This window comes from Miniopterus natalensis, chromosome 2 (genome assembly GCF_054644295.1).
Source record: "Miniopterus natalensis isolate mMinNat1 chromosome 2, mMinNat1.hap1, whole genome shotgun sequence".
NCBI classification, from domain to species: Eukaryota; Metazoa; Chordata; class Mammalia; order Chiroptera; family Miniopteridae; genus Miniopterus; species Miniopterus natalensis.
Window position 1 is genome coordinate 171,661,313 of NC_142082.1, and position 25,016 is coordinate 171,686,328.

The window sequence follows — 25,016 nt, forward strand, 5'->3', positions numbered from 1 at the left end:
AGACCAGTGCCAGAGGGGAAGGGAGATTCTGAATGGATTTCAGGATCTGGAGCTTTGACTAGCCCCTGGCCCAGCTCCCAGGAACCATGCCTGAAGAAGAAAAAGCTTCAATAAAAGAGCTGTATCATGAAACATTTACGGGACATTGGGAACAAAAGGAGTCAGCGGAATGGGCACCAGCAACTTCATCAACGAGCAGAGATGGTGCCACATTGCAGTCAGGGGTGCCCTTGACACTGGCACCTGCCGTTGGCGGTGGTGCTCACACTGGCAGGCTTCGGTGGCAATGGCAGAACATTCCATTGGCACTGGCGAAGGTGCCCCTGAGGGGAAGATTCTGGGCACTGCAGCCAGTAGCACAGACACGAGTACCTGTGCTCTGAAGCAGCCTTTGGCGATCCGTAGTAACAGATTTGGTCTCCTCAGTGGGTGTTAGAAACATTGAGAGCTTTTGGTAAGTTCTGGGGGCATTGTTTCAAGCTTTGGTGACAGGAGCCATCAACCATAATAAGCTAAAGCAAGAGAGGCGGCAAAGGGGGGATGTCACAAGGTCAGCGGATGGTCTGGTTAATGGCACATGTGTGAGGTGAGGTACCCAGAAAATCATTAGGAGGAATCTCCATAAGGTCTGGAACATGTGGATACGTGTAACCCCATTTGGAAGCTCTGCCTGGAATTCTAGAGAAACCCTTTTGTATCTACAGTAAGGAGATGATCTGCGAACTGTTTTCCCACCATTGGGGGGAGAACAGCAGTCACAATAAACGAAAGGTTGGCCCTAAGGAAAACGTTTCCAGCCTCATAGTCTGCTGGGGGTTTTGTTTGTTTCTGTATTTTTTTTTCAGTTTAGAAAATTTAAAACCTAAGGCATCAAAGTGACTAAGAATTTTTAGCTCTATGTATGTGAATCCCAGTAGAGAGTCCACTCTAACAAGAATTTTAGTGGTCATTATTTATTTAACTCAACAAGTATTTTTAAGCACAAATTATATATGTACCATCATCCTATTGTACTGTAAAAATGTAAGAGGGTCTAAGGTTCCTTCCTTCCAGGAATATGTGATTTCCTTGGGTATATATTTGAAATATATATAAATATGAGAAAATTATTAAGTGCCAAAGTTTTCATAAGTTCTAGAAAAGAAAAGGAACTGAGTGGGTTGGAGAAATTTGAGAAGAGTTTCTTCTATGGTTTCTCTCGGGGTGAATATATTGGGAAGTAAGTGAATGCCTGTGAGTGTGTGTGAGGTGTTTGTTTGTATGTGAAAGTGAGCGTGCATGAGAGAGGTGGGGAGAGAGAGAGATGGGGAGGGGGTCACAGAGGCACAGCACCCACTTCTTACTGTCTCTAGATCTGCAGGAACACAGGCAGGACCCTCTGTCTGAAGCGGCTCCCTAAGTGCCCTGCTTGGCTAAAAATGCATATTAATTCTTTGAGATTCAGTTCAAGCATCAGCTACCTGTTCAGAAAACCTTCCCTGACCCCCATGCACTTAGCTCTTCCTCCTTTTGTAGCTTTATTTTCACAGAAGTTTAGTTTTTGACATACCTGTCTCTGTCTAAAACGAGAACTCCTTGATTCAGGGACCAGGTCTTACCCATTTTTGCATGCCCACCTGAACCTAGCATAGGGCCAAAGCGAACTGACTGACTGAATGGATGAATTCACAGGTGACCATCGGGCAGGTGGGTGTTTGCAGACATTATGTGTCTGAGTTGCACTGGCTCTCTGTCACCTGCTCCAGTCCTACCGGGGGTGCTGAGGTCTCGGGATGCAAGGTCAGCTGTATTGCATGTTTACATCAGTAGCTCTTAGAGAAGTGTTCTGTCAAAAGTCAACACCAGAAATGTTACAGATGAAGATGTAATTGAGTCCCAGAAGTGAAAGGCAAGGAAATCAATCTTTTCTATACTTACTGCGATAATCTCTTGTACATTTGTGGAGAAAATTTCCCATTTGGAAAATTCTAGACTTCTTAGTATTAGAAAATTATAAATACAACCCTTTCCCACCAAGCAGTGGCCACTAAGTAGAGAAGGCGTTGAGGGTTAAATCTAAGGATGTGCCCTGGCCGGTGTGGCTCAATGGTTAGAGCGTGGCCTCTGCACAGAAGGGTCGTAGGTTTGATTGCTGATCAAGGGCACGTACCTGGATTGCAGGCTCTATCCCCGGTCCTGGTAGGGGGTTGGGGCTCATGCAGGGGGCAGCCAATCCATGTGTCTCTCTTACAGTGATGTCTCTCTTACAGTGATGCCTCTCTCCCACTCCCTCCCTTCCACTCTCTCTAAAAAGTCATTGAAAAAAGTATCCTTGTGCGAGGATTAACAAAAACAAAACAAAACAAAACAAATAAAAAAACTAATGATGCATTGAAGAAAAAGCTTTAACTTGTTGGGATTCTATGACTCATCAATTATAATAAAATCATAATTGAATCATAAAGTGAATCTCGTTAGCACTTACATTTCATGAATTCATAGAACAAGTAAAGCTAAAATATATTTTCTCTTGGAGATATGAAAGAAGGAATCTGGCAGTTTCTTGAGTATGAATTTTCTCTGATAAGAGCAGTAGCTATCTGTTAACTAAAAAAAGTAAAGCTGAACTTCTGTTTACTAAAACAGGAGATGCTAGCTCTGTGGGAGACAGTGAAAATGGCCAGTCGTTTTCCAGAGGTGAAGGCACTGATAGGTTATCCGTGGAGAACAGAGGTGTGATCCTCGGGGGATAGAGGGGAGCAGTTCAGAGCTCAGACTCTCGAGTCAGGCTGTCTGGTCTGAATCTTGTCTCTGCCACTTAGTAGCTACGTGACCTTAGGCAAGTTACTTAACTTTCCTTGGCCTTAGTTTCTTCATCTGTAGAATAGAGAATTAATGTTAAGATTTAAGTGAGTTAATTTAGAGTTAACCTAATAAAACTTAGAACAGTGCCTGGAGTATAGTGAGTTTCTGTTTAAGCGTCGATTATTATAATATTATAATAACTATGTATTACACTACAATACGGTGTCAGAGGAGTACTAGATTGATTGGAGTGATCACTTTGTAAGTTATGTAAGTGTCTAATCACTATGTTTACACCTGAAACTGATATAATATTGTATGTCAAGGTAATTGGAAAAAAAAAGTGTTGACTCTTAACATAGGGGTTTGCCCTGCGGTATCTTTCTGAGCATGCTCAGGAACGCCTTGGGGGAATGTGGATTCGTAGGTAGAGTGTTCACTGTGGGTCCACAGAAGATCAACCATCAGGTTAGAACCTGAAGCGAAAAGATAGAAATCTAAAATTCCACTGATCATCAACAAAGAAAGTAACCACAAAGAAATACCATGTAATGAAAAAGTTTTGGCTTAGGGGTAGAATTAATATTAACTCTGTCCCTTATTTAGCCTGCTCCACTGAAGCTGACTACAGGTATCTGCTTGGGCCTGAAGAATTTGACTCATCACAGCTTGAAGGGCAAAGTGACGGGTGAAATCCGTAGCTGGATTGATGGCACTAGCTGTATTCCAGAGGATGGGTATTACAAAGGAGAAAAAAGTAGCATATCCATCTCCCTGAATAAGCTAAGCAAATGTTCTGGGTCACTTTTTGCTTTGAGTGTCATGAGCTACCTTAAAACTCCCCACAACAAAGAAGTTTTCAAGGTGCATGGGATGGCTTTTGGTTTACCTGCCTCTTCATCCGGAAACCCTTCTCTGAAAAAAAGAGACCCTCTTTTCCATTTAACATACAAAGCTTGTAATTTTCCTTACTTCTATTTTAGCTCCTTCATGCTTTGCTCTGTATTAAAATCACTAGAATATTGGTCCAACCTTCTTTGTGAGATTGTAATCTTTGAAGGCAGGCGCTGTGCAATTTCGTCTTTTTTCTCCTTGCACTGTGTCTGAGACATAAGTAGATGCTCAATGCATTTGTAAACAGAAACTGAACGGAGAGTTCCCACTTGAGCGCTTTCGATCAAAAATAAGAAATACAGCCAAACTGGATTCAACTATTAAATTAGAACTTAATTCACTTGTATTGCAAAAGGAGGGAATGACAGCTCATTCAAACTGTTGGAGGTGCTTCAGAGCTGTTGTGTAAAACTACATTTCTGCTTTTCTATGAAATTGCAATGCCTTTAGGAATTTAATGGAACTGCACCTGGTCAAGATCTGACCCTCAGCTTCCCGGTTCGCTTTCATTGCATTCTATCCCACTTGTGTTTACGGGGCCCTTGACCTTCAAGCACTCTCTTCATTTCCACTCTTCTCCCCCTTTCCACTTGGTGTCGGGAACTGATTAGGTGACCTCCGAGAGAGACAGGCAGGAAGCCCTCTCGGTATTACGCTTCTTCATGTCTTCGCTTAGGTAAGAAGACCCGAGTTACGATTCCAAACAACTTCTCTTCCAGGGCCTGATGAGTTCAACGATAATCCCAAGTGTATTAAAAATAATATAGTGGCCAATGCACAGATTTTAAAATTTTGCCCTTTTTTTTTTTTTAAATCTGGAAAAGGAATGCTGTGCTCTGTGAGTAATCCACGCGTGGAGAGTGGGCAGCTCACCGGGCAATGCGGCCACGGGCATTTTTAGTCGCAGGCTCTTTTATATCCGTCACTGAATCCCTTTGCGTTAATTGTTTTGGTCCAGGCAAGAGCAACATTAAAAACTCATTGAGCTTTGTTCAGAGAGCATTTATTGAACAAATATTTAGTCCTTCTAAGTGCCAGGCACTTCATATGCACTTTTAAATCTATAACTTACAATAGCCTACTGTGGTAGGTTCCACTATTATCTCCACGTTACGCGTGAAGAGACAGAATTAGAGAATTCCAGTGACTTGCCCGTGGTTACACAAGTGGTAGGTGGCTAACCTACGATTTGTTAGACGAATAGCTCGGGAGAGTTCATTTGTCAGCCTCCGCAAGACCGCAAGCTCCTTAAAGGTGCCTGAAGTGGATTGCTCAGCTCACCCTCTCAGCATCTCCTTACTCTCCTCCTCGGGCTTTGGAGGGTGGCGTGTAGACAACACCGTGAGGTGGCTGAGGACCCCAGTGTGAATCCTGCCTGGGTGTGAATCCCAGTTTCTCTTCTACAACAGCGTTCACACATCCTCAATACTTTGCTCCCTTGCCTCCTATTTCTCTGTAGCACTTGGGACCTGACATTACATATTTTTACTTCTTTTCGTCTGAGCCCCCCACTGGAATCAGCTGCCTGAGGACAGTGGCTGTGTAGATCTTGTTTTTCAACAACAAATCCTCAGCCTCTAGAGCAGTACCTGACAGGCAGTAGACATTTCATAAAATATCTACTGAGTGAATGAATGAAAGGAGATGCATTTTGCTTATTGTTTGTGCCTGAAGCAGTAATTTTCAGATACAATTAATGGATTGAAGGAACCTCACTTTTTTCTTGGTTCGCCTTCAATCTTCTTTTACATTTTTATTTAATGCGAGCTACTGTAGCACATACAATGTGCCAAGCTCCACTATAAGTCCTTTACAAATACTGACTCATTTTACTCTCACAACAACCCTATGGGGTAGGTAAAATCAAGCTCAGGGAGTCTGGTCATGTTCCCAACCATTACACCATGCTGCTTCCTGGCTAAATCCCATAAAATGTCATCTCCATGGAGTTTAATGCTCCAAAGAGGGGTCTTCACTCTCTCCTATAGAATGCCCTTCCATCTTGTCCAGCGTTCCCTCTTCTCTACCCAGATTAAAGAAGAAAATAAATAAGTTGTTTTAGTTCATTCCATTATGCCTGTCCTTCTTTGGAACAGCAATGCCCACTGTTAGTGAAGCTTCTCTCAGGCCACCTTCAAGGACAGACAAGTGGTGTGATCCCCATTGGCCACTGGACAACTGACATGGTCTAGGTCTACCTTTTTTCTTTCTCATGTTTGTCTCCTTCCTGTTTTCCTGGGGCTTTGGGATCCCTGCCACAGCCCTTCCCTTCCAGCCTGGGCAGGGGAGTTTAGTGGTCTACAGAGCGTGCAAAAACTGCCTTTTAAGCCTGACACTTAAAAAGAAGTCCACTTTTATAAACAATTCCTTTTCTTGCATTTAGTCATTTGGTCCTTTCCTGTCCTTTTACAATTTTTCTCACAAATACACAAGCATCCTCAGAGCCTTGCGTCACTGATATAGCACAGTCTCCACCCAGGAGCCAATAGTCACGAACACAGACACCTGGGAATTAGTCCCAACTCAGTCGCTAAGGAACAATCTGCCTGGGGGCAAGTCATTCAATATGACCGGGACTTGGTTTCCTCAGGTGAGAGGCTGAGCAGGTATTTTAAGGTCCTTTCCAGCTCTAAATTGTGATTTTCTTGAATGCTATAAAGAAGAGAAAGTGCTCAGATATCTGGACTTCTTTACTCTCCCTACTGATTGCAGTGTCACTCCAAGGGAGTCACTGTTCTTTCCTAACCGGGAATGAGCTTCTCCAAGCTGAAGGATGACAGCTGCTGGGGATGGCAATAGGAGAGAAGCTAGTTACTGACAGGATCCCTCCCCTACTTCCCTGTAAATATTCAGGGGAGCTAATGAGTCAAACTGATATTTTAGCCCTCTGGTTTATATAATAAACTAATACAAGATAAATTTATTTAAAATAAAGCAGTAAAAATCCTCCCTCCTTCATTTAGGAAGAATGCAGCGGCCACCTTGCTTTCTGAAACTGCATACAGCCTTGTAACAGAGCATGGGTCAATACAAGGGGACTGCATCCCTCTCACCCCTTGCAGTTCTTTGGATATCTACCCATCCCAAACAGCAAGAGCTATCTTGTATGCACTGGGTTTTTTCACTTCAAAGGGCCCAATATATTCCTAAACAACAGACTAGTTATTGGTCCCCACTTGTAGACAGAAAGCATGAGGCATGGGGCAGGAGGTCACTCTAATGAGGGAGGAAAATGTAGGCCACTAGGATTGTGGGTGTTACATTCCTGAAGGACCTGATTCCCTCCTTTCTAAAACATTTAAATATAAAGGTGCTCAGCTGGGAAATGCCTGTTGAGAGCCCTAACCTGACCCATGCAGGACTGACCTCTCACCCGCATTCTTGTTTGGCCTGGTCCAGTTTAATAAACATCAACTGAGCATTACTATGTATGTCCAGTACATTTGTTATGTAGACCAGAGGGCTAAAATATCAGTTTTACTCATTACTACTATGTCCAGGTGCTGAGTGCTTCATGCTTAGGAAATAAAGATGAAGGTGACAAAGATCTTAATCTTGAGTGAGAGAGATGATCTAGTTAATTGACAATTTTACAGGGTGTAATGGGAGCAGAGAAGAGTTAAATTAATAATGTAGCCCAGACCGAGAATGTCATAAAAGGTTTTTCCAAGGGGTACATCTTAAGGAATGAATAGGAGTAACCCATCTGAAGAAAGACAGCGGTCTTGGTGCAGAAAGGAGATGGTGTTTCTGGCACAGAATGGCTAAATTCTCAGGAATTCTGTTACCTCTTTCTGGGAAGGGAGACAATATATCTTGGCTTACCTTGCAGTTTAGTGAGGATAATTTAACTGAGTCCTGGTGAAACAAATGTGGTCTAAATTAAGTGATGCACTTCCAGGCCCGACAACACAACATCCTGTGTTCTAAGCTCCTCTCTATCCTGCTCTGATGGCAGTCCTCAGAGAACTCCGAGATGGGAGAGGCACATGAACGAAGAAGCCTGGATCCCTGAGTCACTGACTGGAGGAGAGCTGCCTGACCTCCACTGGAATTAGCATGAGTGAGAAAATAATTTAATACTGTTAAGGCCCTGAAATTTTGTAGCTGTTTGTTATAACAGCTAGAGCTCATTACCTGACTATAGAGTGTGCCAGACTAAGGAGGAATAATAAGAAAGATCCAAATGACTTCTTGTCACTTCAAAATTTATATACTCCAAATTCTCCAAGTTTTTCACCTTAAGGCCTATCACTCTTTCATCCTTCCCTATTCCCCAGTGGCACCAACATTTCTCCTGAAAAATAAGTGATGTTTTACACTGATCTAAGTGAGCATATCTGCTTATCTCAGAACCATGAGACATTTACAGAACAGAATGGAGCTTGAAAGGACTCTAGGACCACTGCAGCCTGTCTCGCCAAGGACTAGACCTACGGAAAGCAGAACATCCTATGCCCTCAGTTAGACTGTGGGTCCCAGTGTGTATTAAATTTACATTATATCCCCCATGCTAATGGTGTGCATATATTTGTGAGATTCTGTTTGTGAGTATATCTTTAACTAGAGGTCCACAGAGTAGTAGGTCTATACTGGGTGGCATGAAGTTTAAGACACCAGGTGATGAAAAGAAAGAAACAGAAGTAAAATCAATGAGGGTAGATGGAGGGTGAGTGATGGCATGGGAGTATGAAAAGTTACCCTGTCAGAAAGTACCCCGAGAGCATCTGTGCCTCTAGCCCACATTCTGTCACTGCCCTTTTGAAATATAGCAGAAGAAATAGGAATAAGTTTCTATCATTTTTCTAAGTGACAGGGAGATAAGACTGAACCTTCCTTTCTAGATTCTTAAAGAAATTACATTGGTTGTACCCCTTTCCCCTAAAGCTTGCACACATCTTCACCAACCGTCAAGACTAGAGTTAAGTGCCATCTGAGTTTTAAGGGCCTTGGAAGAGCCAGAGTCTTTAAGAACAGAGTCCTGAACAGGGAGCCGTATGGATAACGTCACATTCAGCATACTCCTTTTGAACTCTGAAATAATTTGTCATCCCGTTGTATTAAGACTTTCATTTCTGGAGCTATTCTCTTCCCCTGTGACACAGGGGTAGCAAAGTGACAGTTATGACCGCATGTGGTCCCCAATACTTTGCTTTATTAATAAAGTGTTTGGAAACAAAGTTGGTAGTTTTTGAGGGGCAGGGCTTGTGCTCTCCAGTTTGCCAGTTCCCACCGCTCCATGCTGTCTTGCCTTTAATAATGTTAAAGTTCTCCGTCCCTGCCAATGAGTTTCTATGTCCTTGCTCACAAAATTTTTTTTGAGTCAACTGTTGTCTTTACCTATTTGCTCTGATCAGGTCTAAAGTTAAATAGCCCCTTTTTCTTTCTCACTTTGTTAGCTTTTTAAAAATGTGTTTTCTTTGCTAACATCCTTAAAGTCTTGGCCAACAGACTGAACAATGAACTTCCCTAATGTAGACGGAAATGCGCTATTTTCAGTAATGAGGCATCAACCAAGAATAAAAATGTTTTTAAAATTTGTAGTGTTCTATGGGATTACTTATTTGTGTGACTTACTTAGTCCAGTGGTGTTCGATCATGAAGACTTATGTGCAACTGACAAATATCTAACATGTCTAATTTCTGTAGCACTGTATCATAGTGTGCTATGATAGATATCACTCTACAGACCAGAGGCATGTGCCTCTTTTTTGAGTGATGTCAAATGTGGCTTCTAAATTATCTAAATGTGAATATCACAGTCCCATGAAGATGGCCCACAGATATAAAAGACACTTTTGTTGTTGCTGTTGTTAATAAGTTATTATATTTTAACCACAAATGTTGACATGGAAAGTAGACTGTATAGTGGTAAACCTCTGAGACTGTCCCAATGATCCCACCTCCTGGGATTCCCATTCCTGTGAAAACACCTCCTATTGTGGGGGGACTGGGTCTGGTGACCTATTCTAATAAGTAGAATACAGACAAAGATGGGATGTTTTCGTTGCAGGAAGAAAACTGTTTTCCCTTTTTCTGTCTTTGTTTAAATCGTATCTATATGAGAAGATGGCTGTTAGCTGAACCTAGTATGGTAATTATTTCACAACATACGTAAATCAAACAATCTTCCTGTACACCTTATGTTTACACAATGATGTGTGTCAATTATTTCTCAATAAAACTAGAAAGAAGAGAGTAAAAGAAAGGATGGGATGTTGTAAAAAGACTGTGACTTCCACCTTGTGGGCACTTCCTTGTCCTCCCATGTGCTCGTGCTGCTGAAGCCAGATGCTTGTTGTAGATACTTTAAGAGGGGCCCATGTGACAGTGAACTGAGGGAGGCCTTCAGCCAGTGGCTTGTGAGGTACTGAGGCATCGGCCCAAAGACCCTCAATGAATGGAATCCTGCCTACAGCCACACGTGTGACCTAGAAAGTGGTTCCTTTCCAGTTGAGTCTTGAGATGACCGTAGCTCTGCTAGAGACCCAGAGCCGGAGAGCCCAGCTAAGCTGCACCCAGCCTCCTGACCCACAGATACTCTGAGATAACAAATGTCCTTGTTATATACCACTGAGATTTGGGAGTAATTTGTTATATAGCTATAGATAACAAACACAGAATCTTGTTTTTCTATTGGAATAACAGATAACTCTTTCTTTTTAAACCAATATCTCAAACTGAGGATGGGAATGGGGGTAATTTAATCCAATCAGAGGTGGTCAGTGCGAGTCGGTGAAAAAATAATTAAAACTATGTAGCCCAACATAAATTGGTTAAATTGAACTGAACTTAAAAATAAAGGCAGCTAAAATGCACATGTTCATTATGCAGTAAAGTAAAAGTAGAGTAGCAATGAACAAAACAAAAGATGCCAGGAACTGTGCTATGATCAAGAATCCCATGATGACACCATTCAGTAGCCCTCAAATATTTTTGAATTTGAGGTTTGAGGAACTGCAACATTTCACTGGGCAGAAGGAACAGGCAAGGAGAGAGGCAGGAAGATATTCAGATACCGTGGAAACCAAAAGAAGACAATGTTGACAGGTGACAAGAGTAACAGAATTTACCAAAGCCAAAGTCAGGTGAAGGTGAAAAGGGGCTTATGAATCTCTGCTCTGCTGGTCATGGGTGACCTTAGCCTTGCTTGTGTGGTGTGGCAGCAAAGGAACTGGTTACATCCAAGTAGATGGACAGATGAGTGGGAGCAAGGGAAAGGGGGATAGCAGGAAGACAATTACTTGCAAACAAGTATTTAGACAACTACTAAATAATTCCAAAAGATATTATGGAATAGGAGAATATCAGAAAAGGAAATATTGAAAATTGAAGTGAGCATGTGATGAGGTCAAACTTGCTAATATGCTGAAAGACATTTTCAATTCAGGATGAGAGGTCTCAAGAGAGAAGATCAATGTGGGCCTTGCCATGAAGTCTGCAAACCTTTAAAATGAATATCTTTTGAATTCCTGACCTCCAGTTGTTACATTGTCAGGGGACAAAAGAGATTATGTCCTTTTAAAAGGATTTTAGAAGATCATCCAAAGACTTGGCCACAGAGAATTTTTATCTGGTAAAAGGTAAATTACCCGTTGCAAATAAATAATCAGATAATTTCCCTGTGTGAAAGGGACAGAAAAAGCACAGTATGCTTACAGTTTCTAAGAGAGTAAAAAAATAAGTCATCTTCTCATTGACCTTTTGGTATGTTTCCTTTTCTAAAAGTGAGAAGGGTGTGCCTGGCCGGCGTGAGTCAGTGATAGAGCGTCGGCCGGAGCACTGAAGGGTTCGATTCTGGTCCAGGGCAAGTACCTGGGTGCAGGTTCGATCCCCGGCCCCAGTCAGGCGCACGCAGGAGGCAAACAGTTGATGTGTCTCTCTCACATCAATGTTTCTCTCTCTCTCCCCCTCCCTCTGCCCCTCCCTCTCTTCCACCCTCTAAAAAAATCAATGGAAAAAATATCAAGTGAGGATTAACAACAACAATAAAAATGAGAAGGGTGAAATCCGATCTTCAGAAGTCCAGGGAAACTTGTAGACCTAAAGACTGAGTTGGGGTTGGCGAAGGAAGTGGGTGCTGGGTGGACATTGAAATGAAGAGTTGCTACTAAAGGTTGAGCTTTGCTAAAGGCAGAGGGAAAGAATGGGGGGGCATTAATGTGATTACTCTTCTAAAGATGTCTATGCTTAGAATCTCCTGAATGTGTTCTATGCATCCAGGGCACCTGAGAACATGCAGACCTTTGCAGTGGTGAATGTTGCAATAGCAAAAGGGCATATTACAGAAAAACCATTCTTTCCAAGGGAATACACTTTTCTCTTTGAAACTTGAAGCAACAGATACACATAAAGCATGGAAAACATGCTTTGAAGTGTGCTTACAGATCGAGATTGCACTTAGGAAACCCCCTCTTCTCTGGGAACAATCTCCCCAGCTCCGAAACACAGTATGTGAATGAAGGGTCTCAGGTAGCAATTACAGAATATTCTTCCTGACGGATAAAGAACACAAATATTCTGAAGGCCCAAACTACATAAACAAAACGAAGAGACGTTCTGTCCATTCTCTGGCCCTGCAAAGTTAGACTGAATGCAAATAAATGTGCTGGCGGTAAAATTACACTATTAACCATCTGAAGATTGGGCTCATTACCTAAGAGAGCAAAGCGTCAATCTGTAGCACTATAACATTCTGTCTGTGCTGCCTGAACACGTGTTTGGATGTTTTTATATATTTTCTGTTCATTTGGGTGCATAGTAAGCACTTTGCATCAGCCTCTTGATAGAAGCTTAATTTTGTATTGTTTTTGTTATATTGTTTTTCTCTGATGGGAATGATATTCTGTCTTAAAAGTAAACACTCCATTTATTCTCCAAATAATTCTGAGTTCAAGTTCTTTTGTTTCTCATTATCAAATGGCTGGATAAGCTTACAGATATACTTTAAAATTGAGGCGCTCTTTGATATTAAAAAATTGTACTTGAACATGTGAGGAAAATATTCATTCATTCAATCAATCACTCATTCTTTCATTCTTTTAATGTGTAAGCACAGGGGAAAATTCAAGAATAGATATGACATTGTTTCTGCCCTAGGGATGCTCATGATAATATTATTAGTACCTTCAGACAGAACAAGCAGAGAACTATCAGATCTCAGAGGGAAGAGAGAGCAGTGTATTCCTTTATTCCACATATATTTCGGCCACCTACTAGGTGCCAGGCACTGTTCTAGGGAATGGGTAACATAGAAGACAGTCATGGTCCCTGACCTTGTGAACCTTGCATCCTAGGGGAGGCATGGGAAATAAGAAAGAAAAAAAGGAACTAGTACTATAACTTCGGGTAGCCATCAGCGCTATGCAGAAAAAACTAAAAGTAGGGCAATACGAAGGACAGTGCTAATGAGCGAAGAGTGTGACTTTGAGATCATGAAGGCCTTTGTGGGAGGTGACAGCTGAGTAGAGATTCGAAAATGTATGGAAGCAAGTGAATGAAGATCTGAAGGAAAGGCTTTCCAGGCAGAGCCCAATATGGAAAGACCTTGAGGCAAAAATGAGCTTGGCAAGTTTTGGAAAAAAAAAAAAAATCTTATGACTAGAGAGCAGGAGAAGGGGACAGTGCGGGATGAGGTCACAGATAAGGGAAGGGGCTAGATTCTATTGACTTTTCTGTAGGCCACTGGAGATTTAAAAAAAAAAAAAAAATTTATGTTTTTATTGACTTTAGAGAGAGAGAAAGGAGATGGAGAGAGAGAAACATTGATCGGCTGCCTCCTGCATGCTCCCCACTGGGGCTCGAGCCTGCAACCTGGGCATGTGCCCTGGCAGGGAATCCAACCGGCGACCTCTTGGTGTGTGGGGCGACGCTCAACCAACTGAGCCACACCAGCCAGGGCTGGCCATTGGGTATGGGATGTGGCATGATCTGACATACTTTTTGGAAGGGTTGTTTTTGATGCTGTCTGGAAATTCAGTTGTAGAGTGGTAAGAAAGGTACCTAGGACACAGATTTGACATCTGTGACTTGCCCAGGCTAGAGAGGACCAAGGAGAAATGGCACAAGTCATCTAACCTAGAGGTGACAGATGAGACTCTAAGAAAACTGTGTGATTAAACTCCTTTGTGTGCTTGACTCTCCTTGAATTTGCAAAATTGTGTTAAGTTTCTATCTGTAGCAACCCAGTTTACTGTCACTTGGCAAACCTCATCAGATCCCTTCCTTAGAAACAGTGGTTAATATTTATCTTTCCCATTCTGCTACCCTGCCTCAAATCCCCCCCACCCAGAATTTTTTCCCAGCTGGATGACCCAACTTCAACTTTCCCTCCTTCTCATTCCGATCGCACACTCCTCCAGAGTTAACTGACCTAGAGCATTCTAGTCATGTCTGTTCCCCGGTGCTTACAGAATACATTTCAAATTCCTTAGCCTGACACCAACTGACCCAGCCTGCTTTTTCTGCTTTACCTCCGACTCCACTCTCCAATTGTTTTAATCACATTGGATTTTTTTTGGTCTTTTTAAAAAAATTATTTGTCAAGTTGTGCTGAAAAAAAATAACAAACCTAAAATTTACCACCCTAACCATTTTTAAGTGTACAGTTTAGTGGCATTAAGTACATTCACACTGTGGTGCAAATCCCATCGGATTTTAAATCACACTGTATCACTGTTTCCCTAATGCTTGGGGCAATTCGTTGTCTTGACCATACCTGTATTTATATGGTTCCTGCTGGCCCCTGAAATGCCTTTCCCTTTCATTACCAATTAAAATCCTGCCTATCTTGAAGAGCAGTGCTCAGATCCTACCTCTTGCTTTAGGCTCCCATGAACCAGAAGGTCAACTCTGTTGCTAGGTAACATACTGCTTACAAAATGCATCTGAACTGGGAAGATTCATACATGAACTATAAATACCTGATGGGGATGCATACTTTGGACTCCCCAAGTGATGACCCTTGTAATTATGCAGGTCCCTTGTCCCTGGAAGCTGAGCCTCTGGAGTTGTTGTAAGAGATATTGCAACTGAGCGAATGGCTTCTAATCCAGAAACATTCCCGAATCCTCACCCACGTAGGGCGAGGGTAATAAAGCGCTGCTTACCTTTGGAAGGAGCTGGATTGCCTGTAGAATTCTTTGCCTGTGTCCAGAATTAAGGATCCCAATTTCCAATAAATCCTGATCTTCCATAACATTGCTTCCCTAAAACAAAACCAGAGATGTTGTAAGTTAAATCAGGCATTTTTACTATGGATAAATAATGATTTATTTAATGCAGAGACACATGACCAACATGTGGTCTGACTTTTACAGGCAAAAACATGGAGTCATTGTTCTGTGAGGGTGGGGTCAGAGGGGGTCACCTATGTTGAAAGTTCTGGGAAAATGTCCTCCCCCTTCCCAATACTCTCTCATGGTTTACTATTTCTGGTTGGATTCTCTGCACTGGGGATTCATTCCTATGACTTAAAACTTTGTCCCTCTGAAAATGTAAATGCAGCTAGGAAGCGTTGCCATTTAGACAATCCATAACCTATACCTTGATGTGAATGAATCAGTTTTGATTTTCCCCCCAGGAAAACAGAGTTTGGGAGGAGGGCTGATGGAGAAATTGCATATCCGAGGCAGGTTAGAAGTGAGAATTAATCTTAAAATAGTGAATACCTGTGTCTTAGAACAATGACTAAGACACAGGTTCCTGCCCACAGCTGTCTTCATTCCCTCTAGTGCAGTGATGGAAACCTACTGTTCAAAGGCAGTTAGAATGATGTCAAATTGCTATGATGGTGACACATTCTTGGGAGCCCCGAGGGGATCAGGGATATATATGTTTTCGGAGGCGATGATGTCCACTCAGATATCTGAAGGGTGGTTAGGACTTAGCATTCCAAAGAGAAAGGACAAAAGAGAAATGACGAGTGATGTCCTGTGGCTGAGAAAGAACAGCGTGTCCTTGGCAGCACTGAGTTCTGGGATAAGTTGAAGAGAGGAGCGCAAGGTAAGGCTGGGAAGGCAAGCAGAGGCCAGACACACAGACATTTCATAGCACCCTGAGGAATTCAGACTTCATCCTGCTCACACTGGAGATCCGTGGACAGATTGTAAGGAGTTACATGATGAGATCCCAAGCTTAGAAAGATCAGTGCTGTTTCTGGGGCTGGGCCTCAGTTTCCCTGCCTATAAAATGACGATGTTGAGCTCCATGGTCTCCAAGGACCAGTTCAGTCCTGAAATTCTCTGATTTCAATGATGTTTTAGACCTCTGATTAACATAAAAAATTTGTCTTTTGGAATTTGTAAGCTAGAGTTTCCCTTTAAATTGGAGTCTACAGAGGAGTTCAAGACTTCAGATCACTACATTTCTGGACAAACCAAACTCTGTCCTCATAACGTATAGCACAAAAACACTTATGAATAGAAATGACAGAATACCCATTTTTGGAGAGCAGTGGGTACTGATGAACACTTAAAGCAAAAGAGAATGAACTGGAAAGGGCAACGTGGAGCATGGAGACCCTGAGGAGGCCACTGCAGTGGTTTTAGAGATGATGTGGGATTAGACTAAGGTAGTGGTCATGGGAAACAGAAAGAAGGAAGGGGATTTGAAAACTATCGATAAGGTTGACTTAGTAAGTGAATGCGTGAAATGATGGAGAAATGCAGAATACACACTGGTTCCAGGCTTGGGCAAGGGGGGTGACTCATGATGCCTTTCCTCAAGATAATAAAAGAGAAGGGGCCAGTCTAGAGTGTGCAAAGTGAGAGTAATGTCCTTCCCCGGACAGGGACAGAATGGATGGAGGCCAACAATCGAATATCAGACTATATTACAAATGGATAAATGACTGGTCTTAGAAAAATGAAAGCCATTAGGAGGGTACCATAGCTAGGGATTTAGTGGACAAAAACATTCTACCTACTCCTAGTACCAGTCCTATTCTTGAGCTCCCTGGTGCTCTTGGATGAGGCAGAAAGATCCAGGTACACAGCAGCAGGATAATGAAAAGCCTAATGAAAAACAATAATAAAACACACACACACAAAAAAACCCCCAAAACAAAAAAAACCCCAAATAAAGCCAGTCTTGGCAATACGCCACAGGAAACATTGCTCTCAAGAAACCACTCAGTGCACACAATAGAGCATGGCCGAGAATATAAATGAGTTCATTTTGGAAAAAGTGTTATTATTTTCAGAAATGGACTAGTGTGTTATGAGCGGGATATGTGATACAATTCACATTTGACTTTTACTCTTTGAGGGATTTTCCAAAAGGAGTTACCTAGCCCTTAAAACCAAATCAAAACAGAAACCAAAAAAACACACCCCTCTGGTCCTCTATGTTTTAGATCATTACCAGGTTTTCCATGGACTAAATTACCAGCCTCCAACTTCAGCTCGGAAAATACAGAACCTGGTTTCTTTGTAGAAACCCAAAACACACCAGGATCTTATAGTCTGAATTAGCTACTATCCATAGGTAATCCTGAAAACTTGGTTTCAGTGTTTGAATACTGAAATGTGAAGAATTGGAATTTTAAAGACCACTTTTCTTCCTCTAACCTACCAATATACCACCTTCCCTATTTCCAGTAAGAGAGGAAACTTTTGGAAGAATTGAAAGGAAGTTAGACTTCTCCTTGGGTCAAATTTCCTAGCGTACAGGATAATTACCAAGCATTTTTGAAAAATGAGTCAACATTATGGGGAGCACAATGCGAATGGTAAGGATGTGCCCAAGGGGGGAATGGTACTAATTGTAGAAATGTGAAGAAAAGGATTCACTGTCCCCAATGACGCATGCTGTTAGAAATTTTCTATTTTCTCTCTTATTGTCATATACAGGGGTACAAAAATATCCCGGTGCATCATCTAGCCGGTCTTTTTTTCAAAACGGCACCAGGCATGGAGTCTAAAGACATGGGTCTGAGTCTTGTCTGGGTAAACTTGGCTAAAATGCTATGATTTCAATCAGGTCCAACTTTAGATTAGTATCATTATATAGAAGTATAGACTGCATAATTTGGAATTCCATTTTATTCTTTTAGAACTTGTAACCTAAAGGTACCTTTAAGAAGTAATTATAAAAAAAGTGCAAGAATGCATGATTTGTGGGGGTTTTTGACGAATGCATCTCAGTACTAGGAACTTAAAACTTTTTTTATTAAAAGAAATGATAAAATACCTTATTTTTGTAGTGTCATGGATTCTTACAGCTTTTCAGAGAAAAATTAAATATTTCAAGTCTTACAACTAACCAATTTGTTCTTGGGTAACAGCTGCACCATTAAGGACAATAAATATTTCCATTTTTCTTAGGGAACTGGAATTTTTTCTCACATTATCACTTGTCTTCACTAAATGTCAGGAAATCGAGCCTAACTCATTTTTTTCTTGGTAAAAGATAAAAACGGAACGTGAACTCTAGCTTTCTCCCCCTGCCTCCTTTTTCACGTGGCTGCCAGATCGGCGGTTTCTGAGTGCAGGTCTGGGAGGCCCATCTTCTGTGTAGTCACCTCCGCTGCACTTGTCGCCTCATCCCCCCGGCACACAGGCTGTCCCCATTCCTCATCCCCCATTAGCTCCCGACCCACCACAAGAAGCTTTTACCATAGGATCTCGCTCCATAGGATCTCTCTGCCCCATGTTAAGAATGACCTCTAGGTGGCCGCATCTAGCTGTTCTTTTCAGTTCCGATTTCAAGGATTCACTGGCCACATGTGGCTGTTGGAGGCTGCACTGGACGATGCAAACACAGGGCATTTCCATCATCAGACAGTGCATCTCTTTAGTCCAAGACAACGAAACTGGCTGAATCACAAAAATGGGGCAAAAGTGGTGATGTAACAGGGAGTCAAACACCAGGAGCTAAAAGCACTCAGGCATCATCCTCAGGGTGTAATTGATGTGCCTTTTAGTCAAGTTCATGAACATTAAGTGTAGGGTCTTCAGCACATTCTCTTCTAACTCTTCAGTCATTAAAACAAATTAGTAACTGGTTCTACTTTCGTTAGTATTTCTTTATTACGAGGTTAGAAATCTATGCTATTGAAATGACAGTCCAATTGAGAAATGATTTATTTTCTTAGCATGTAACCAGGCCCGGTGCACAGGGTGTTTAGGGAATAACAACTAGTAGGTAAAGCTGTTTAGTTAATGACTTACTAGGAGGACCAAAGGCCCAAGGCAGTGTTTTCAGAACAGATGTTCCTTTACCGACAAGAAATATCTAATCCAGCGGGTCCTGATCGCTCTCTTCAATTACGGAGAGCTGAAAGCTGAAGTTTCTCTGGCCATGGGGGGAGTGACTTACGAATTAAATTTTTTTTTCAGCCATGATAAGCTAACTAGATGACCAAATAGAATAAAAAGCAGTATTTTGCACTTAATGATCCATTAGAAATAGAACAGCTATTTACTGAAATCATCTCTCAACAATATCTGTGTCGATAGCTTCTGTCTTGTAGAACAAACTCCCGCTTGAAGACTGCTCTTATTTTAACAACCTCAGTACCATTCATTTAGAAACCTTTCCTTCACATTGCAAATTATATAAAAATGCTAGGGAAACATATTTAAGGACCATAGAGATCTGTCTCCTTCTTAATATAAGCTTGAGTTGGAGGCTATTTATTCTCTCTTTTCAGTCCAAGACTGAAAAAAGTCAAGAGGATGCTGTTATTGGAGAAAATCTCTTTTGCTCTATAATGAACTAAATGAGAGTCTCCACAGTTTGTGTGGCCTTAAATATTTAAAATAGAATATCTAACAGAATGACCCCAAGATCTTGCAAACTCACACATGGAAAGACTCACATTTTAGTTTATTCTCAATATAATTTTTGACAGCATAAATGACATGTGGCATAAAACTATAGGTATCCCTGCTTTCCAAAAGTTTGCCTCACGCCGCATCGCTTTTATGAAAGACCCACATTACCACCTGTTTTTGCCAACCAAAGAAAAAGTCTGAAGAGGGTTTTCCCTTTTAAGATACACGGAGAAAAGTGAAAGGAGCGTTCGGTGCTTGTTTGCAGGGAACCGCCCCCGAGGCAGCTGTGCCCCGGCGTCCGAGAGCGGCCCCACCGAGCTCCCCCCCCCCCCGGGACCCGCTCGGCTCCCGCGGCCGGCGGCCCAGCTCCCCACTGTCTGCGCGCCTGGGCTTGAGCTCAAGCATTCTGCGCATCCCTCAGCAAGACGCGTCCTGGGGCAGGGAGCCCGTAGGGGCGTTACACTTAATGTAAAGCTGGGCACAGGTAAGCATTTCAATCACGGGGCACAACATAAAGACATTAGGCCTTCGTTCAATTTTGGTTCTGGGGATGCTAAAAAATGTCCCCATGTGAATGAACAGTAACTGCTTCTTTGCTTTATGCCACTGTCCACGTATAAAAGGTTTCAGAGGCACGCCCTACTTTTGGACAGCAGGAAAATGCTGCCTATATACAATTTTCTTGGAATAACAATGCTACCTGTTAGCTTCTATTGAGGCTTTGAGTCAGTTTGCTGTCAATTTGCAAGTATACCCAATGCAGGTCTTTATCGCATGATTATGGTAATTGCTATGGTGATAAATATCAGATTTATAATTCCCTTACCTGGGTTGGAACAAAGCTTTACTTCTTTTATCAGAGAGAAAATGGGTTACCATAAATGCTTCTTCCAACTTTAATTCCTTCTGTCACACTAATGAAATGGCAGTGGGAGAAAATTTCATCGTATTTTTTTTTACCTCTCTACCGGAGCCCTCCAATTGAACATATTCTGTCGACTGCAATGAAATTTCTTGTGCATAACTAAATTTTCATGATTTTAGCTTATAAAGAAAGTTTTCCAGATTCTTCAGACCACATGAATTACTGATTCAAATAAATGTCATGTTTAAGCAATACGTTAGAGAGTAGTAAGTTAGAGAAATCTTATATATGTAAGTTACATATCTTAATGAATAAATTAGATATTAGACATTTTTAAGATTAGCATTTAACAGCTAACATGATTACAATGAGTTTTATACTTTCATATTTTCCCCCTCATTATTTTTCAAGTCTATTTTGCCTTTGAAACACCTGTTCTGAAGCTACAGTGGGGGTGTGGGGTAAGTTATCAGGTATTTATTTGTTGAAGTATTGAGCAAGGTTTGATGATATAATAAATTACAGCTATAATTCCTTTGAGACATGTATTCATGTAGATTTTAGAATCATGTATACTTACAAAAGACTGCAAAGTCATTTATACACTAACTTGAACGGTCTTGGTCAAAAATTTCATAGCTTCAAGAAGCCTGTTCATTTTTAAGAATGCTAAGTCCTACAGGAAGATAAGCTGATGTGAACAAAACTTAGTTGTTTGCTCGTATTTTTCTCCGGATACATGCATATGAGAGTAGAAAGCTTATGGACACCTACTATCTTCTTTCCATTTTCACACTTAGAGCAGCTGGTGTAAGTTAGCATAAAGTAATTTGCACACCTACCAAGTTCTCATTTGGTGCCAGGCACTGTTCTAAGTGCGTCAGAGATACCAGCGTATTTAATTCTCACAACTCTATGGGGTAGGCACTTAAGTAACTTGCTCCCATAGCTGGATAGAATCTTTCTCAGAAGGCTTACTTGAAACAGCCTCCAGCGGGGTTAGTGTAAAAAAAGGTTCAGTTTAAAATGTGGCCAGACCTAAATCATCTGCATTTCACTTTAGCGCCTTATGAAATTCATGTTTGAAAGCTGGTGTCCGCACTCATTTCACGTTTAACTTCACAGTGTTTAAGCAGCAATGACTCCCTCTGCACAGAAGAGAATCTGGAAAGCTGTCCGACCCATTCTCCCCTTCTCGGCTCCAGTCTTCTCTGTTCACTGAATCATGGAACCAGGCTCGGCAGGAACTGGGGGTTTCTAGTTGAAATGATCCCTAACTAACCACGAAGCTTGCACTTCCCTCCCTTTGGAAGCCTAATGTGTAGCCTGGGTTGCACCATTCCCAGAGGGGTAGGGCGGGTACTGAATGCTTTACATGGTCTCTCCCAGCAGCCGAGTCTGAGCAGGGGTGGGGACAGGGTTGGGGGACACCTCAGTGCTACTCTTTTAGCTCCCACTGTGCTGCATACTGAGTGGGACAGGAGAGGTATTAGAATAAAATGCCAAAAGTGGAGATGAAAGAAAAACAGTTCTGAAAAGGAATTTTCCTTGGGTAGGCTGTCCATAATCTTGGCAGGTGTCTGATTTTGTTGTTCCATCTAATATGCTGAACATGTCTCAGCGTCTCATAAAAGAGAAGTGAGCAGCGATTAGGTTCGTTTGGACACCTGCTCTTTTTTATTTATTTATTTTTTTAATCTTCACCCGAGGATTTTTCCCCCCCCATTGCTTTTCAGAGAAAGTGGAAGAGAGAGAGAGAGACATCGATGTGAGAGAGACACATCAATTGGTTGTCTCCTGAACGGGCCTGGACCAGGGCTGGGGATCAAGCCTGCCACCGAGGTCCGTGCCCTTGACCAGAATCGAACCTATGACCCTTCAGTCTGTGGGCCGATGCTCTAACCACTCCGCCAAGCAGGCTAGGGCCCTGCTTTTTTTTTTTTTTAATTGAACTTATTGGGGGTGACATTGGTTAATAGAAACATACAGGTTTCAAATGTGCAGCTCAATAAAACATCACCTGCACACTGCGTCATAAAGCCTTTCAGTCTCCACCTCCCCCCATCTCTTTGCCTCTGGCTATCACCATGCTGGCGTCTGTGTCTATGTCACACCCTGCTCTCAATAGAAGAGGGACATGGCTCCTTTGTATTTACAACAGGCCCCTCTTGCAAGTGACCTCTCTCTCACAGATCTCCAAAGGGAGGGCTCCTCCTGGGAGAAGCAAGAAGAATTTGCTCCGGGTATGACCAACACAGCCACACCATGAAGCAGGAAAGACAGCCGAACATAACTGACGACCAGCCATTAAGCCTTTACTGAGTATCGGCGACTTTGTTCATCTTACTTATAAACCTTACAATGATCTTGTAAGATAAGTAACGGTAGCTTCATTTTGTAGACAAGGAAACTGAGTCTCAGAGCTGTGAAACGAGGGGCCTGGGGCCAGCGTCTTCTTCTGTCAGACTCTAATGCTCATGTTTCCTTCACTACAGAAGGAGAGCCAGTGTTCAGTAGAGGACATTTTCCAGATAGAGTCAACGGGCGGGTAACCCCGCCAAGAAGTAACTCCCGTGACCCTATTTTCACACACAGCCTGACATATAGATTGACAGGCCATCGAGAGCGACTGCCATAGTTTCTCCAACACATTTTATTTCAGATAAATTACCTTCTGAAAAATTCAGCAGCTAGTTCTTCCAAAGACCTTAGTGTCATCTAGAGCCAAACCTGTTAAGATAAGTGTCCCAGGACAGCACCAGGTAACCTGCCATGTTCTGAGCCAGGATATGTTGGGAGGGGGGGAGTGACACCATGGCGCTGAGCTGGCACTTCTCAGCTCTTCTGTAGAGCCTGTCCAACTACCTGGATAACCAGCTGCTAAAGTGAAGTACTCAGGGTCAGGGCCATGTTTGGGTATCTTTCCTTTAGGTCTCTTTCAAAGCCAGGATTTAGGATGGAGGATTTTTGAAAATGAACTAATAAGGTAGTGGATGTCTGGAAACAAATTAAGGACACTTGTGTCCCTAACTTAATAGGTTCTGAATCCAGAGAACAGAGGGTCAACTGCAGTCCCTGAGAAGGCTGTCATGGCTAAGGGAGCCTGTGATGGTGAGGGTGGACAGGCTAGGCCTCTGGGAAGTGGTAGGCCATCATAAAGGCGACTCATCAGTCCATCAAAGACAGGTTGTCCTCAAAAAGCAGATACCTTGAGATTTAAGGGTGATGGGGTATCCTGACACCAAGAACTAGATTCAGAAATAACCAAATAAGCTTAACAGGAGAGGAGCAGAGAGCAAGAGAAAGGCAGGGAGGGAAGGAGAGAGAGAAAGTATTGCTTGTTAAGGATGAAGGTGGTAAGTGAGGCAAGTAGGGTCACCAGGCGAAATGCAGAAATTCCAGTTTATCTGGGATTGTACATTTTTATTTGCTTAATCTGGAAGCCTTAGAGAAGAGGCCACTGAATGCTGGAAATGAGCTGCCACTCCTTCATTTATTAACATATATTTGTTCAGCTAATATTTTGTGAGCACTTACTATGTGCCAAGCTCTGGTCTAGGTCCTGGACACACTGAGAACAGGACAAAAAAGGTCCCTTTACTTTTAGAGTTTACAGTCTAGTGGAAAAAACAGGAAAATAACCAAAGAAAATAATACAAATAATTATCATTTAGCAAAGTTTTATATATGTCGAGCACTATGAAGTGTTTTACCTTGTTTACTGCTCACAACAATCCCTGAGGTGGGTACGGTTATTACCCTTATTTATAAATGAAGAATTAAAGACAGAGAAGCTAATAATTTGCCCAAGGCCACACAGCTAGTAAAACTACTCTAAAGGTAGTGTAGTAAAAAAAAAAAATTATAAGGGAGACCTATGTTAGAAGGACTATCCAGGAAAGCCTCTCTGAGAAAGTGACATGTAAGTTGAGATGGGAGGAATCAGAAGGAGTAACCCAGCCGTGAGAAGAGTCATTAGAAAAACATTCAGGGCAGAAGGAACAGCTGGTGCCAAAGCAATGAGATGAGGAAAGAGCCAGGCACATTCTGGGAGCAGACAGAAGGCTAGTAAGACTTAACTTGGTGACTGAGGGGAAAGAGCCTTGTAGGGGAAACAGAGCATTGAAAATAGATAATGCAGGGCCTTGAAGATCCTGATAAAAACTTGGATTTTATTCTAAGTGCAGTGGAAAACACTGAAGGACATAAACTGACTTACACATGGTGTGGATGATGGATAGAGGAATTGGGTGATACTGAGCTCAACAACCAAAACTGAAGTGACAGCTCAGAAGCATCAAAATCTGTGGGAAAGATGACCTACTAGAGAGCCATGGGAACTGGGAGTCAAGTTTTCAAACCAAATATAATTTTTCATTTGAACTAAAAAGAAAAGCCAGATGGCAAAGAGAAAAGTCAGAAGGGTCTTTGATACAGGGCCTAAGTAGATACAAGTGTAGACAGAGAATTGAGTATAACAACACCCATTCTATGTCTCGGTTGTGGCAGACATTGTTGGCAGGCCCTTCCCCCTAGCTACCTCCTACTATGAAGGCTGGACGGACTAAATGTTCTCAGCCTGCCTTGAAGCTGTTGTTGGACATGCGACAGTGTTTGCCCACTGGGCAACTTCTGGAAAAGCTTTTGTTTTTTTCTGATTGAAAGAGTAAAATTCACCTGGTATCCTCCAGTGTCCA

At 42.1% G+C, this 25,016-nt stretch overlaps 1 protein-coding gene across 5 annotated transcripts in view; it reads right to left on the minus strand.

Moving 5' to 3' along the window:
- Positions 1-25,016, minus strand: part of ANKS1B (ankyrin repeat and sterile alpha motif domain containing 1B) — a 693,028-nt gene that overhangs the window by 241,946 nt on the left and 426,066 nt on the right. For all 5 annotated transcript variants that reach the window (XM_087814846.1, XM_087814845.1, XM_087814848.1 and 2 more), the window contains one exon: positions 14,787-14,885. In XM_087814846.1, the coding sequence (XP_087670972.1) occupies positions 14,787-14,885 (99 nt within the window). The remainder of the gene's footprint in view (positions 1-14,786; positions 14,886-25,016) is intronic.